We start from the raw sequence: 14,371 nt of genomic DNA, 5'->3' as shown, positions 1-14,371 counted from the left end.
ATCGCAAGAGAACGTGAATGTATTTAATGCCACTAAAACGAATACTTAAAAGTGGCTAAAGTGGTAAATTTAATCTTATGACTATTTTATCACAATAAAAATAATGTTACATAAAGACTTCCAGAAATGTATTGTCTCATAGTTCTGGAAGCTGAAAGTCTTAAATCACCTTCTTTTTAAGATTTTTAAAATTAAAGTACAATTAATTTACAGGTTGTGTTAACTTCTGCTGTAAAGTGATTCAGTTATACATGTTATATATTTTCTTTTTTAAAATATTCTTTTCCATTATGGTCAACACAGGCCATGGATTACAGCTCTGTGCTAACAGCAGGGCCTTGTTGTTTATCTGTTCTACAGATAAAAGCTGCTGCTGCTAAGTCACTTCAGTCATGTCCGACTCTGTGCGACCCCGTAGATGGCAGCCCACCAGGCTCCCCCATCCCTGGGATTCTCCAGGCAAGAACACTGGAGTGGTTGCCATTTCCTTCTCCAAAGCATGAAAGTGAAAAGTGAAAGTGAAGTCGCTCAGTCGCGTCCGACCCTCAGCGACCCCATGGACTGCAGCCCACCAGGCTCCTCCATCCATGGGATTTTCCAGGCAAGAGTACTGGAGTGGGGTGCCATCGCCTTCTCCATCAGATAAAAGCATACATCTGCTAACCCCAACCTCCCACTCCAGCCCTCCCTCAACCCCTGCCCCCTCGGCAACTACAAGGCTGTTTTCTGTGTCCACAAGAATGTTTCGTAGACAGATTCACTTGTGTCATTCATAGAGTCCACATGTATGTGATACCATATAGTATTTGTCTGTCTTCTTTTTGAAGAACTCCAGTTGGTTCCAGTTGCACTCATGCTGCTGCAAATAGCACTATCTCATTCTTTTTATGGCTAAGTGGACTGGAAGAAACACAAGCTGGAATCAAGATTGCCGGGAGAAATATCAATGACCTCAGATATGCAGATGACACCACCCTTATGGCAGAAAGTGAAGAGGAACTAAAGAGCCTCTTGATGAAAGTGAAAGAGGAGAGTGAAAAAGTTGGCTTAAAGCTCAACATTCAGAAAACGAAGATCATGGCATCCGGTTCCACCACTTCATGGCAAATAGATGGGGAAACAGTGGAAACAGTGTCAGACTTTATTTTTCTGGGCTCCAAAATCACTGCAGATGTTGACTGCAGCCATGAAATTAAAAGACGCTTACTCCTTGGAAGGAAAGTTGTGACCAACCTAGATACCATATTCAAGAGCAGAGACATTACTTTGCCAACAAAGGTTCGTCTAGTCAAGGCTATGGTTTTTCCTGTGGTCATGTATGGATGTGAGAGTTGGACTGTGAAGAAGGCTGAGCGCTGAAGAATGGATGCTTTTGAACTGTGGTGTTGGAGAAGACTCTTGAGAGTCCCTTGGACTGCAAGGAGATCCAACCAGTCCATTCTGAAGGAGATCGGCCCTGGGATTTCTTTGGAAGGAATGATGCTAAAGCTGAAACTCCAGTACTTTGGCCACCTCATGCAAAGAGTAGACTCATTGGAAAAGACTCTGATGCTGCGAGGGATTGGGGGCAAGAGGAGAAGGGGACGACAGAGGATGAGATGGCTGGATGGCATCACTGACTCGATGGACGTGAGTCTCAGTGAACTCCGGGAGTTGGTGATGGACAGGGAGGCCTGGCGTGCTGTGATTCATGGGGTTGCAAAGAGTCGGACGTGACTGAGCGACTGATCTGATCTGAGCATTCCATTGGACATATGCACCTCCTCTATCCATTCATCTGTCGATGGACATTTAGGTTGGTTCCGTGCCTTGACTGTTCATAGTGCTGCTGTGGGCACTGGGGTGCATGCATCTTTCTGAATTACAGTTTTGTCTGGATTTATGCCCAGGAGTGGGATTGCTGGATCATATGACAACTCTATTTTTAGTTAAATCACCTTTTTGTTGCTACAAAGGGGAGAGGAACTGGTGTCCCCAAACACAGTTTGATCCTTAGATATAAAAGGAACCAAAGCCAGAAGGAGCCTCAGAGGCCACCTACGTCAAGAGAACTCGTCCCCTCGTTCAGCACCAACACTCCCTTCTCATGACAATTATTTTGTGACAGTCCATTCATCTCTTTAAATAAAATTGAAACTATAACTCACATATGTACATAACTTTCAGAATGAATTAATAATAAGATGCCCTAAGTATAAAGGACTAAATAAAAGGAAATGTAATAACATGTACTTCAATAGAAATAGATTTGGACACAGCTATACAAGAATGATATAAACAAAGAGTTAGGTATTTGTGCTGCTTACAATGGACAAGTTTGGATAGGACTGTAATAGAAAACTGATTGTGTGTGTGACAATTTCATATGCCCAGGAAGAATCTTTTTGAAAATAATACAGCCAGACATGTGCATTGGCCCAGTGGTGATTTATTGGTGATGCAAACTCTGCAGGCAACATCACCGCGGGCCCCGTGATTTTTCCAAAATGGGGAGGAATGCTTGGTCAGGTTCCCACTGGGGTATTTACACACCAGTTCCTGTTAGCTGTTGGATGAGGGCTGCTCCGAGTAGGTGTTAATTCCCCAGAATTCCAGCTGCCCCTGGGCACACAGGCATGCATAGGCTGGCAGCTGGAAGTGGCGCTCACACACCACCACTGCAAGTTCTAGCGGGTATGGAGATCCACACACCATCCAGGGGCAGATAAATGACATCCAGGGAAAAAACTGGCAGCAGGAAGTGGCAGGAGGACCCTAGAGAACCTGGCTTGGGGAGTGCCTTCGTTGAGGCTCGCTCCTGGTGGACCTGCAGAAGAAGGATGCCTGCACAGCCTGCTGCCCAGCTCCCGGGAATCCCTGGGCTACCGTCCAGTCCTGTCTCCATAAGTCCTGCTCACTCCCAGGTCCCGTTCTCCCCATGAAGTCTTGCCACAGCTTGGATTCCCCGAGCTTGGCCGCGGAGCCTTGTTGCCTTATTCTCTTGCTTGCGCTGCCATCCTTAGGATGAACCCGTCACTGAGTCACCGAGACGCCTCTCTGGATCGTACAACCACAGAGCCCGTCTCTAGGCTCATCATTTTTAAAGATGCGAAGGAGGAGGGGGAATCCTTTTGGAGCCCACAGTTTATCTACTATTCTCATCCCTCTCTGCAGATTAAACTTATGCAGGTACTCAAAGCAACCTAGACAGATAGTGTTATTAAGTGCATGTTACAGACGAGGTGACGGAGTTGACGGACAGGTTAAGTGACTTGCCCACAGGCACACAGTAGATGATGGAGCCTCAGAAGGAACTAAGTGATGTGGATCCAAGGCCCATGTGGGTCACCATGCCGCTAACCGCTAGTCTACGAGGTCTCTCAATTAAGCAAATGATTTCCTGGTTCTGAACCCTGACCTTTCCTCACTGAGGGATGCTCTTGTTTTGCTGTCCCAGTTCAGGCCCTGCCCCTGCACTGACTGGAATTTGAGTGTAGGTTGGAATTAAGAGCAGCCTTTGGGGGTTATGCAGCCTGGGGTCAAATCCCAGCACTGCAGCTCGCTGGGCTGTGTGACCTCAGCAGTCGGCTGTCCCTCTCTGTACTTCCTGGGCCTTTAAGAGGCTTGAACCAAAGTAAAAAGTCCATTTGAGGGGGCTTCCCTGGTCGCTCGGTGGTAAAGAATCAGCCTGCCAATGCAGAAGACCTGGGTTCAATCCCTAGTTCAGGAAGATGGCCCATGCCGCGGAGCAACTAAGCCCGTGTGCCCAAACGACTGAGCCCACACGCCACTGCTGCTGACGCCCGAGCGCCCTAGAGCCTGTGCTCTGCAACGCGAGGAGCCACATGACGAGAAGCCCACGCGCTGCAACACGAGAGCAACCCCCACTGTCGACAGCTAGAGAGAAGCCCACGTGGCAGCGAAGACCCAGCACAGCCAAAAATAAATCAATAAAATTTATTTTATTTATCTTTTAAAAAAATAATTCTAGGTTACTTTTCTGCCGTGCATTTCTGTCAACAGGCAGGCTGGAAGAACTGAACACATTGCCGTTTTTCATGTCTTCCTGGGCCCCACGGGCCTCCCCTGCACCAGCTGCCTCTGCCATGGGGAGGCTGGGGATGGCGGAGGGGCTCTGGGTGCCACAGGGGAGCAAAGTCGGGGGGACTTCTGGAGGTGGGAGGGGTGGGGACTGGTCCCCGGGAAGCCAGCTGGCACCTGTCCAGCCAGACAGTCCCTCCTCTTCCCACGGAGGGAGGTCAGAGGAGACTCATTCGGGTACCCGGCTCTGCCTGGCAACCCCCTTGGGCCGGATGAAGCCACTGAGGCTCAGAGCGGTGATGGTCAGGAGTCAGGGGTGGGGTGGGGGCTCAGCCATCAAACCAAGGCTGCAGAAGGGCAGGGGGTGGCCACTGAGCATGGAAGAGAGAGGGTCAGGGCACCATGTCATCTCAGCTCACCCTGATCTCTGCAGGAGCCTCCCAACCCGTCCCCCTGTCCCCCTGTCTGTGTTCTGGGCCCCAGCCAGAGTGGTCCTGTTAAAGGCAGACCACTCAAACTCGCCTTGTTCAAACTCTCCATGGCTCCCACCTCCTGGAGAAGAGTCAGAGTTTGCCAGGGTCGGTAGAGCCCTATAGGTGACCTTAACTCCCTCTCTGACCCCTCCCAATTTCTCAGGTAACACATTCCAGACCCACTGGCCTCCCACTGCTGTGTCTCCAACACTCAGCTGCAAAGCCTGTTCTCCTTCCACCTGGAATGTTCCCCTAGCTCACTTAGGTCTGAGCTCAAATGTCACCGCCTCAGAGTGGAGTTCTCTGACCACCACCCCATCACCCTGCATCCTTGAATCCAGCTTTCTTGTCCTTAACCTTGGCCACCTCCTGATGTTATGGTCAAACTTGTTCACTTATGTTCGGGCTCTCATAGAAGGTGAGCTCCGTGAGGGCGGGGCTTTTGTTCAGTTGTCTGCTGTGACCTCAGGCCTTGAACAGGGCCTGGCATTTGTCAAATACGTTAAAGAAAACAGAGACAGACAGAGAGATGGAGGGGGGATGATGGACAGGTGGATGGGCAAGGAGAAGGATGGATGGATTAATGGGTGAGAGGGTGGCCGCAAGGGTGGATGTATGGATAGATGGATGGAAGGAGGGGTGGATGGATGAATGGATGAATGAATAGCGGATGGAAGGATGGAGGGAAGGAAGAACTGCAGGAACGAAAAGAAAGATGAGTGGGTAGAAGGAAGGATGGATAAACCAACGGACAGAAGAAAACATAGAAATACGGAAGGAAGACTAGACGGATGGATGGATGGACAGACTGCCAGATGGAGACACAGGCGGACAGACACACGATCAGGGCTCGCCTGATGAGAACCGGGGGCTTGGAGTGGGAGCACAGCTCCCAGCCGTCCCTTGCTTGGGGCGCTCAGAACCTTTAGCCGCAGCCTCCCTCGCCCTGCCCCTCCCGGCTCCATCCCGGAGCCCGCCCCCTCATGCAGTGACGCGGAGGAGCATGGCAGGTGGGGGGCCGGCCCCAGGCTTTATTGAGCAGATTCGGGGGAAGGGTGGCCCGGCAGGCCCTCACCCCGGCCCTGGAGCCTCCTCTTCTTGCCTTTGCTGCCCCCCGGGGCGGGCCTGGGCCACTGGGGCCTGGGCGCCCTTCAGCTGCTGAGGAACACGCCTCGCTTGTGCCACTTCTGGTCGCGGATGCGGCGCACGGACTGCAGCTGCGGCTGGTTCGCGTCCCACTCGTTCCAGTGGCGGTACTCGCCCCGCTCGAACACGTACTGGCGCCCGCGGTAGCCCGGGAACTCGTAGCCAACCCACCTGCAGGGAGGCGAGGTCGGCGTGAGAAGCCTCCGGGCTCTCGCCTCCCAGCCAGACCCAGTCTTTGAAAACCAGCCCCTGAGCCTGCTCTCCACCTGCCCGAATCCTTCCTTGGCTTCCCAGTGCCCTGGGGATGAATTCAAACTCCTAGCCCTGCTCACAAACGAGACTCTAGCCTTACCTCTCATTCCTCCTTCATACCCCACACTCCAGCCTGTCTCAGCCTCTCCCTGAACCCGCATATCTCTAAGCCTTTACACCTGCTGTTCCTTCTGCCTGGAATGCTGTTCCCTTGCCTTATCCTCATTTCATCACCTCTTTCATAGCAACATTTACATATCAATTTGGACATCTCCTCCTCAAGAAAGCCCTTCCTGATTGCTCCAGGCTAAACCAGGTACCTCATCAGGACCCCCAGAGCCCCTGCATGTCCCCCATCACAGTTCTGATCACTACAAATTGTGAATAGCTGTTTCCTTGTCTGTTTCCCTATTAAACTGTGAAATTACCAAGGGCTGAATTATGGGAGTTATGTAGTTCTTATTGCCCCCGTACCCTACACACAGCAAATGCTCAGTGAAAAGTTGTTGAATACAGTATTATCAGGTAGAGGTGGCACCTCTCAAGGCCCAACCCCAGGTTACAAGCCCATAAGTGAGGTGTAGTTGCCTAGACAAAGGGAGAGCGACCCCAAGATTGCATTAACAGAGATATTAAGCCTCGAAGGAGGGAGGAGAAGAGCCTGTTCTCCTGTGTACCACTCGGGCCACCCCTACATACGTGCTGGGTCTCCTGGTGAGAAGGACAAAGACTGTGAAAAGGGAAAAACAAATCTGAACTCCAAGGTCTAGGGGAGTTCAGAAAAGGAGTGAAGACTGATGCAGACAAGTTAGGGGGTGCAGATTTCACTGGGTTAAAAAAACAAACTGTCTCTAAGTCGAGGCTTCCTGGAAATCCAATGGTACAGGAATGCAAGCAGGTGGACATTCAAATCATGGGGGCTTTGAGCAAGGCTGGTGTAGGGGCCCTGACTCGAATGAAGGGCCTCCAGACCTGGGGGGAGCGGGAAACGCCAGTTAGGTAGGAAACTGTGAACAGAGATTCCGTTTGGAGCCTGGGGCATGGGAACTGGAGGACAGGGCAGGGCAAGGGTGGGGCCAGGTCCCTTACGTCCCGTTGATGGCCCGGACACTCGCCACACGGTCCTGGAAGCCGTGAGCCCAGAGGCTGGGCACGTCATCGTCCACTATCTCCATCTTGCGGCCGCCGAAAGCTGGGTTCTCAAAGAGATGCAGTTTGTGATCCGGGCCATCCTGGGAGCAAGACCACGGGATGAACCGGCTACTCCCATGTCCAGGACAGAGGGCCCAGGAGGCTCCAGCAAAGGCTCAAGGCACCACAGAGTAACGCCCACCCCCAGAGCTGGTCTCCTTAGGACTTCCAGAGCCAGAGAGCCGTGAAACTGAGAGTGGGGGCTTTCAGGTCTGGTTAAACCTTGTCATTTAGCAGATAGGGACACTGAAGCACAAAGAAGGTGGCAGGAGACCAGAATCACTCATGTAGAAACATTCCCGCTTTATGAAAGCAGATTCTGAGTCGGTCTACCTGGCCTTTCTCCTCCCATCCCCCCTCCAAGGAGCATCAGTCATTGTGAGAAGGAGGAAGGGTGGGACTAGCCGCTGGCCTGAGTCAGCAGGTGGGGGGAAGACCCACCAGGCACCGGGTCTCTTTCAGGTGTTGGAGAAACACAGGGGAAGGACTTGAGCTGATTTGCAGTTACTTTCTGAAGCTATTTACCGGGTTGTATGGGTTCCACTGGACCACGTGGCTCCCGATTTTAATGAGGCTACAGAGGAACATGCCAGTGACCTGCTGGCTAATGCAAGACATGAATCCGGCCTCCTGACCCGCAGCCCAGCGCCCATTCGGTAGCCCACGTCTTGTCCCCCCAAAACCACTCAGATCAGAAATAACGAGGGCTCTCCCCGGGCCAGGTCCTGCCAGCCGAGCTCTTGGCTGAGCTCGTGAAAGGGGCCTGCCAGGAGCGCCTGGCGTGTCCGGCTCCCAGGGGCTGAACTCACAATGTGCAGGGGCCGGAGGGACAGGAGGCTGTCGCTGTGGTGACTGTTGGACCAGGCGTCCCAGCGAGGGTAGTCCCCCTTCTCCAGCACGTACTGCTCCCCGCGGAAGGCCCTGCGTTCAAACGCCAGCCACCTGCAGGAGGAAGGAGGGCTGGGTCACTCATCTCTGCTGCCCTGGGGGTGGGGAGGACCCACATCTAGGGAGGAGGGTGGTGCCCAATAGCTGCTGACCTTTGACACTGCCCCTTTCCTCCGACCCTAGTCCTGGTATTGAGGGAGGTACTAGAACTTACCAGGAGCTGAGACTCTGAGCCAGAAAACCAGCCTGGGAAAGAGTATTGAAATCGGTTTTAGGTGCAACCTCTGTATAGGCTGCTCAGAAACGTTTTCAGCACAAGGGCTGGCACACAGTAAGGAGTCCGTCGACAACTCCTCCTTTTTCTCCTTCGCTTATTCCTCCCCCTCCTCCTCTAATTCCTCTATTAGATTGTTATTCTTATTATTACAATTATATTGTTGTTTAGTATATCTCTCCGTCCATTTTCACAAAAACTCTGAAGTGCATACGCCTATTATCCCCATTTGACAGATGAGAAAACAGAGGCCCAGAGGGTGAAGCACCTCACCCAAGTGGTTAGTACCACAGCCTGGACTTTCTATCTGAATACTTCGGGGTCCAGCTGGGAACTCCTGCTTACTGGGTGGATGTGGACAGAACAGTCAACCACTTTGGCCTCAGTTTCCTTATCTGTCAAGTGGGCAATCGTAAGAATTTAGGGATATTGTTGCTATTGTTTAGTTACTAAGTTGTGCCTGACTCTTTGCGACCCTATAGACTGTAGCCTGCCAGGCTCCTCTGTCCATGGGATTTCCCAGGAAGAATAATAGTTGCCATTTCCTTCTCCAGGGGATCTTCCCAACCCAGGGATCGAACCTGAGTCTCCTGCATTGGCAGGCAGAGTCTTTACCACTGAGCCATTCCAGAATATCAAGCACGTTAGAATTTAGATGTTATCATCATTATTAAAGCCGTAAGTATTAGACCCCACTAGCTGGGCACTGAGCCAGGTGCGTGGGCTCTTCTGTTCTCTCTGCACAGTGCTCTGCTACTGACCCCAGAGATGGAGAGCTGGAAGGAGTCCAAGACAATCACTGTTCAATGCTCCTATTTACAGGTGGGAAGACTGAGGCCAGATATGGGGAAGGAGTTGCCTAAGGCCCCACAGCAGATTGAGAGCTTTTTCCTGGCCCTCCCGACTCCCAGGGGGCTCAGGGTTGGGAGGAGGGCTGAGGGTCCGGTACTCACGGGCCCGACTCCACCTGGATGGAACCCACTTTCTCCAGCAGGCTTTCCGTCAGGTTGGGGCACTCGGCTGTGAGCTCGCACCGCTTGCCCTGGAAGTTCTCCATTTCATACACGATCACCTAGAAACACAGCCTCCTCAGCATCGCATCGGAGCCGGGCTCCCAACCCCAGCCTGTGTCCTGCCCCGGAGGGCCTTGGAGGCAGGTACCACCCCTGCTCCATCAGCTCTGCCAGGAACCAGCCTGAAGCCAGCAGCACCGCGGGCTTGCCCTGCCCCCTGGTGGCCACAGAGGGCAACACCTCCAGGAACCCCATTAATCCAGGGGACGGCAAGCTGGGTGTCTGGCCAGAAACAGGGCAGAACTTGGTAAAGCGAAATGTCCAAAATGACTGGAGGGAGGACTCTAGGGAAACGAAGTTGCTGTGGTCAGGAGGGGCTGTGGGCCCCCTTCTACGCTTTTCGAGAGAAGCCGAAATCTGTCATTGCCTTAATGTGAGATGTCTCCGTTTTGAAAGTCCTGGGCAGCACAAATAAAACTCCAGTTTGCACTAGCTAAACTTCACCTGCTCCTGTGCCCACAAGGAAGGCGCTGCCAAGGCAAGGGTGGGTTTTGCCTCCTTCACCCTCTTAGAAGCACTAACTGTCTCTGTAGCGGGTCCCTGGGGAACATCGGCTCCGGTCCTTTTACACAGGGTCAAGGGCGCGCTCAGAAAGGGTCCTGGGCTGCACAGCAGGTTAAGTGGGGGTACTGGATTCAGTAAGCCCACCGGCGCTTCTCTCATAAGCACTGCTGTGGCTGGGGGAAAGCCCACAGATGCCAAAAGGAGCCAGGAAGGGCTGGCAGTGATGCCCCCTTCTCCGGTGGGAGGATAGCTGGGGGTCCACAGGGCAAGGCTGATTCACCCACGAATCAGGCACAGAGCCAGGCAAGCCTCCGTGCTGCTCTTGCCCTCCCGGTGCCCCCCCCCCCCCGTCTGGTCAAAGACCCCACTTATTTCCTTAGTCAATCCATCCTGGGACCCCACAGGGGCTTTAAATTAAAGCCCCCGGGATAGCTTAGAAAGGGCGGAGAGACCCCACAAACACCAGCTCTTGGATTTCTCCGTTTGCTGGCCATGGTAATAGCACCAGAGTTTGACCTCCCTGAGAAGTGTGGGTGCCGTCCCCAGGTTAAAGGTGGAGCTGCTGAGGTCCAGGGAGGCCCAGGGACTGGACTGAGCTAAGGCAGGAGGGTCAGCGCCATGTCTCCTGAAAGCCCCGTCGACACTGGCAGCGTGGGTGTGACCAGGTCCCCCGTGCAGACGAGGACACAGAAGAGGCAAGAGTGGGCAGAGAAGGGAGATGCCCTCTTGCTCCTGGCTGGCAGGAAGGGCTGCTGCTGCTTTCTGGAGAGAGACTGCCTGGCCGGGAGGCTGGCCCCGAGGACCACAGGCAGCCCTGGGCCCAGGGCCCCCCGGGACCCCTCCCCTGACGCCCGTACCTTGTAGCTGCCCCCAAGGCCGCCATGGCTCTTGCCGGCTGCAGCCTGCTCCGGTGTGCTGTGCTGCTCTGCCATCTCCGCGGGAACCCCTGTGGCTTCAATCAAAGCGAACGGTCACCAGGTGTGCCTGGGGGGGAACCCATGTGCCTGGAGTCGAGGATAAGCGGCAGAACTCGGCCGCCTCTGAGACATGGGATGTGGTCGGTGCTCACAACCAACCTTCAGTCATTTAGCAAACATCCCACCGAGCATCTGCTGTGCCTGGGACAGTCAGGGGGAGGCGGATACCCATTTTACAGGCGGAAATCCCTAGGGCCAGGGAGGCGGGGCTGGGATGGGGCTCCAAAGCCCGTGCCCTTCCCCCTCCCCTGGAGCTTTGGGGGGACACTACATCTCCAGACTCTGCTCAGGGGTGGGGGGCGGGCCTCGGGGAGCCTCCTCTGCTAGGATCACTCCCACCTCTGCCCCCAGGCAGTAGGCTTCCATTCACCAATTCCTTCGTTTGCCAAAGAGCCCAAGAGAACCGAGTCGGTCCCTTGCCCTGGGCTGGGTGATTGAGAGGAACAGGAGACCAGGGACTAGTGGGAAACAGATGGACAGATGTCTAGAGAAAGCAAGATGCTGGAGAGCAGGCCCTGGGACACCGGTCAGCTTGTTTTCATCGCATGTGCGTTTACAGAGCACTCACCGTATAGCAGCCACTTAAAGAGACACAGACAGACAGACGGCACCCCTTCATCCCTAGGGATGGTGCCACACCCCGCTGGACCTGAATTCTTATGTGGAAGGGTCTGCCTGATGCCAAACACCCAGACACACAGGACTGTTCTCCTGTTTATAAACACACCCATGAGTGCACACACACACACACACACACACACTCCCGTGGTTACTGTACGTGGTCAATTTCCACCTGGTGCACAAAAACAGCCCCCAGCTTCTCTCTCTGGGACACACACATGCCCATTTCAGATGCCCCCCACCAAGTACCAGAAGGCACCACAGCCACACGCTACATTCCTGGGAGCGGGCGGGCTGCATGGCCCTTATACTCAGGACACAGGCCCAGCAATGCTGTCTGCTTCCCTGTGTCCAGCCTCATCAGAAAGCGGGCCCTGGAAATGGGGCCAGGTCAGAGAGGTCTCTCAGCAGAGGTGCCAGCCCCTCACTTTATCCACCCTTCCTCAGTGGTGCTCAGTCTCTGCAGGCCTGTGCCCTAAGCTCACACCCCAGGGCTCGACCCTGCCCACCCCGTCAGACACCGGCTGGCTCGGGGGCCGTCCTGAGTCCTCCCTCTGGCTCCGGCCCTCACGTGGATCCCCGGCTGGTGCAGGGGGGCCGGCCATGCACGCCCCCTCCCCTGGAGGCCGCCCAGGTCTGGCCGGCCTCCCTGTCCCCGCACCCCCGGAGTGCACCTGTTGCCGTCGCCGTGAGGAGAGAGGGGGCCGGCGCCGTCTGCAGACTCAGTCTGCTGCCACCGGGACTGCCCTATTTATGGGTGCTTTCTGACAGCCCAGCACATCCCGGCTTGCTGAGGCAGCGCCCTGTCCACCTGATTCCGTGCGCGCCACTTCACCTCAATAGCAGGCCCGGGGAGGCCCCCGTGCTGTGTCCTCAGCCGTGGTCTCTGATGACTTCCTGGGGGCAGGTGGACCGTGTCAGCCTCCCAGGGAGCCCCGCAGCACCAAGCTCTCAGTACCCCCCACTTCCTTGTTCTGGCTTCTCAGTGCCAGCATCTTCTTTTTGGGGTGCGTGACACCCTCAGAATGGCTCCAGTTCTTAAAGCGCCAAGCCCTAGAATTTCTCAATTTTCCCGTGCCATGGGGCCTAAAATTTAAGTCCGATCACCCTGAACATCCCCTCCAAGGTGGGTGTAAATCTGTCCACACATTTCCACAAGACACGGTAACAGACCCAACAAAGATGCCTTTTCTTCATAGAGAAGGCATCTACGGACGACAGTGATCATGTACGGGAGACCTACTGTGTGCAAGGCGCTGGGCCATCTTCATGAGCGTGTTCAGTCCTCATGCAGCTCCCTGGAGGGGAGGAATTGTGATCGCCACTCTATAGAGGGGAAGACAGTTCAGAGAGGTGAAGTCACTTACCCAGGGTCACACAGCAGACAGGAGGCGGAGGGGCTGGCCTGCTCCAGGGTCCAGCTCTCAGCCTCAATAGGGATAAAGACGATCATGACAGTCACTTTATTTATGACCAAAAAATTAGATCCATGCATTTTGTGTGCGTGTCTAACCAAGTATAATTTCACCTGTGACAGCTACAGAATTTCCTGTTTTCAAAAGTTTGCCTCAAGCCACTTTGCTTTTATGAAAGACCTACATTAGTACCCATTTTCTCTAACAGAAAGAAATCTAGAGGACTTTTGCTTTTATGAAAAAAGGCGAAAAGCAACAGTTGCGTTCAGCCTTTATTTTATAACGAGCCATTATAGAAGCAGGGTGAGCCCCAAGCAGCGACTGGCGCCACCAAGTGTCTTCCGTGGGAATTACACGCAGCATCACAGCGTCAGGCCGCCATGGCTTTGAACCCTGTCTGCGAGTGTCTGCTCTTTATCTCCATTTCTTTTGTGCATCTGTGAGCAGGTTGTGTCCACAGGTAACCACTGTTTCAATGTATGCCACTGCAGCTTAACAAAGACTTCAGAGGACCGCTCTACTCTAAGATAGAAGAGAGGAACTTGTATTCAGTGGTTACTGAAGCAATAAATGACGGGCAAAGGAGTGAATTGTTAAGCTGAGGGTTTTCTTTAGCTGTTGCTTGTTTTTGGCTAAAACCCTCAAGTCAGCATAAACCCCAGCATCCCCGGAGAGGTGGGTGACAGCGGGGCTCTGGAACCCGGTGGATCTGTGTGACCTTGGGGGAGTGAATGAAGGTCACAGCCACAGTCTCCTCATCTGCCAGTGGAGAAGCTTCTCTCTCCTTGAGCCACGGGAACAAAACAGGGCAGCCTCACTTTCTTAATCACTGAGGATCCTGCCCACTGCTGACAGTTCAGCCCGAGGGGCTGCTTCCTTCTGGCGCTCATGGAGAGCAGAGCCGGTCTCAGCCCCTTAACCTGAGATGCAGCTGGCACCCGCCGGGGACATCAGGGGGCAAGAGGTGGGGATGGCCCAGCAGGCCTGATTCCCCCTGACCACCCCCCTGCCATCAGCTCCTTTAGGGTCCTGAAGACCCAGATGCCCAGATCTCGCATGCCACACGTCTTTAACCTAGAGTTCTCGGTCTTGGTGCTGTTGCCGAGCGGGGCTGGATTATTCTTTGACGGGGCAGGAGGGCTGTCCTGGGCAGTGGGGGTTGTTGATCAGCATCCCTGGCCTCCTCTCGCTACATGCCAGGAGCACGCCCTTCCCTCCTTGCGATGATTTAAAAGACACCCCCTGTCATCTTGCCAGATGTGCAGACGGGCTGAGTCCACCCGGGGCCACTGCCTTTAACTTCTGCCAGCTCCTGTCACTCTCACCACCTCTATTCTGGAGGAGCGTGGGGGTCCAGAGATACCCCACAGCCAGGAGGAAGCAGAGTTGGGGATTTAAGCCCACGCTGAGTGGAGATCCGGCTCTGTCTCCATCGGGCCCCCGTTCCCAGGACTCCTGCTGCGCTCTCCCGCAGCCGGGCCCCCCAGACTGGCCCCCCTCAGCGCGGTGGAGGGACTGACTCAGCTGGGGACAGGCA

The 14,371-nt window shown here is 54.2% G+C and overlaps 1 protein-coding gene across 2 annotated transcripts; it reads right to left on the bottom strand.

Annotated features, from left to right (window-relative positions):
• Positions 1–5,499: 5,499 nt before the first annotated feature.
• On the bottom strand, positions 5,500–14,331 carry CRYBB3 (crystallin beta B3). 2 transcript variants are annotated; one of them, XM_005218024.5, is made up of 6 exons: positions 12,094–14,331; positions 10,679–10,773; positions 9,198–9,316; positions 7,892–8,024; positions 6,981–7,123; positions 5,500–5,810 (listed from the first exon to the last, which is right to left on the bottom strand). In XM_005218024.5, the coding sequence occupies exons 2-6, from the start codon at positions 10,751–10,753 to the stop codon at positions 5,645–5,647; spliced, it is 636 nt and encodes a 211-aa protein (XP_005218081.1). In that variant the 5' UTR covers positions 10,754–10,773; positions 12,094–14,331; the 3' UTR covers positions 5,500–5,644.
• Positions 14,332–14,371: the final 40 nt, after the last annotated feature.

The sequence above is a fragment of the Bos taurus genome, chromosome 17, assembly GCF_002263795.3.
Source record: "Bos taurus isolate L1 Dominette 01449 registration number 42190680 breed Hereford chromosome 17, ARS-UCD2.0, whole genome shotgun sequence".
NCBI lineage: Eukaryota > Metazoa > Chordata > Mammalia > Artiodactyla > Bovidae > Bos > Bos taurus.
This window is presented reverse-complemented; position numbering and strand designations above follow the sequence as displayed.

Coding starts and splice junctions, on each gene's coding strand:
- CRYBB3 (XM_005218024.5), bottom strand. CDS start 10,753: ATGGCAGAGCAGCACAGCACACCGGAGCAGGCTGCAGCCGGCAAGAGC. Junction 7,124..7,891: donor CCCTCCGGCCCCTGCACATT/GTGAGTTCAGCC, acceptor TCTTGCTCCCAG/GATGGCCCGGATCACAAACT. Junction 5,811..6,980: donor GTCCGGGCCATCAACGGGAC/GTAAGGGACCTG, acceptor GCCTCCCTGCAG/GTGGGTTGGCTACGAGTTCC.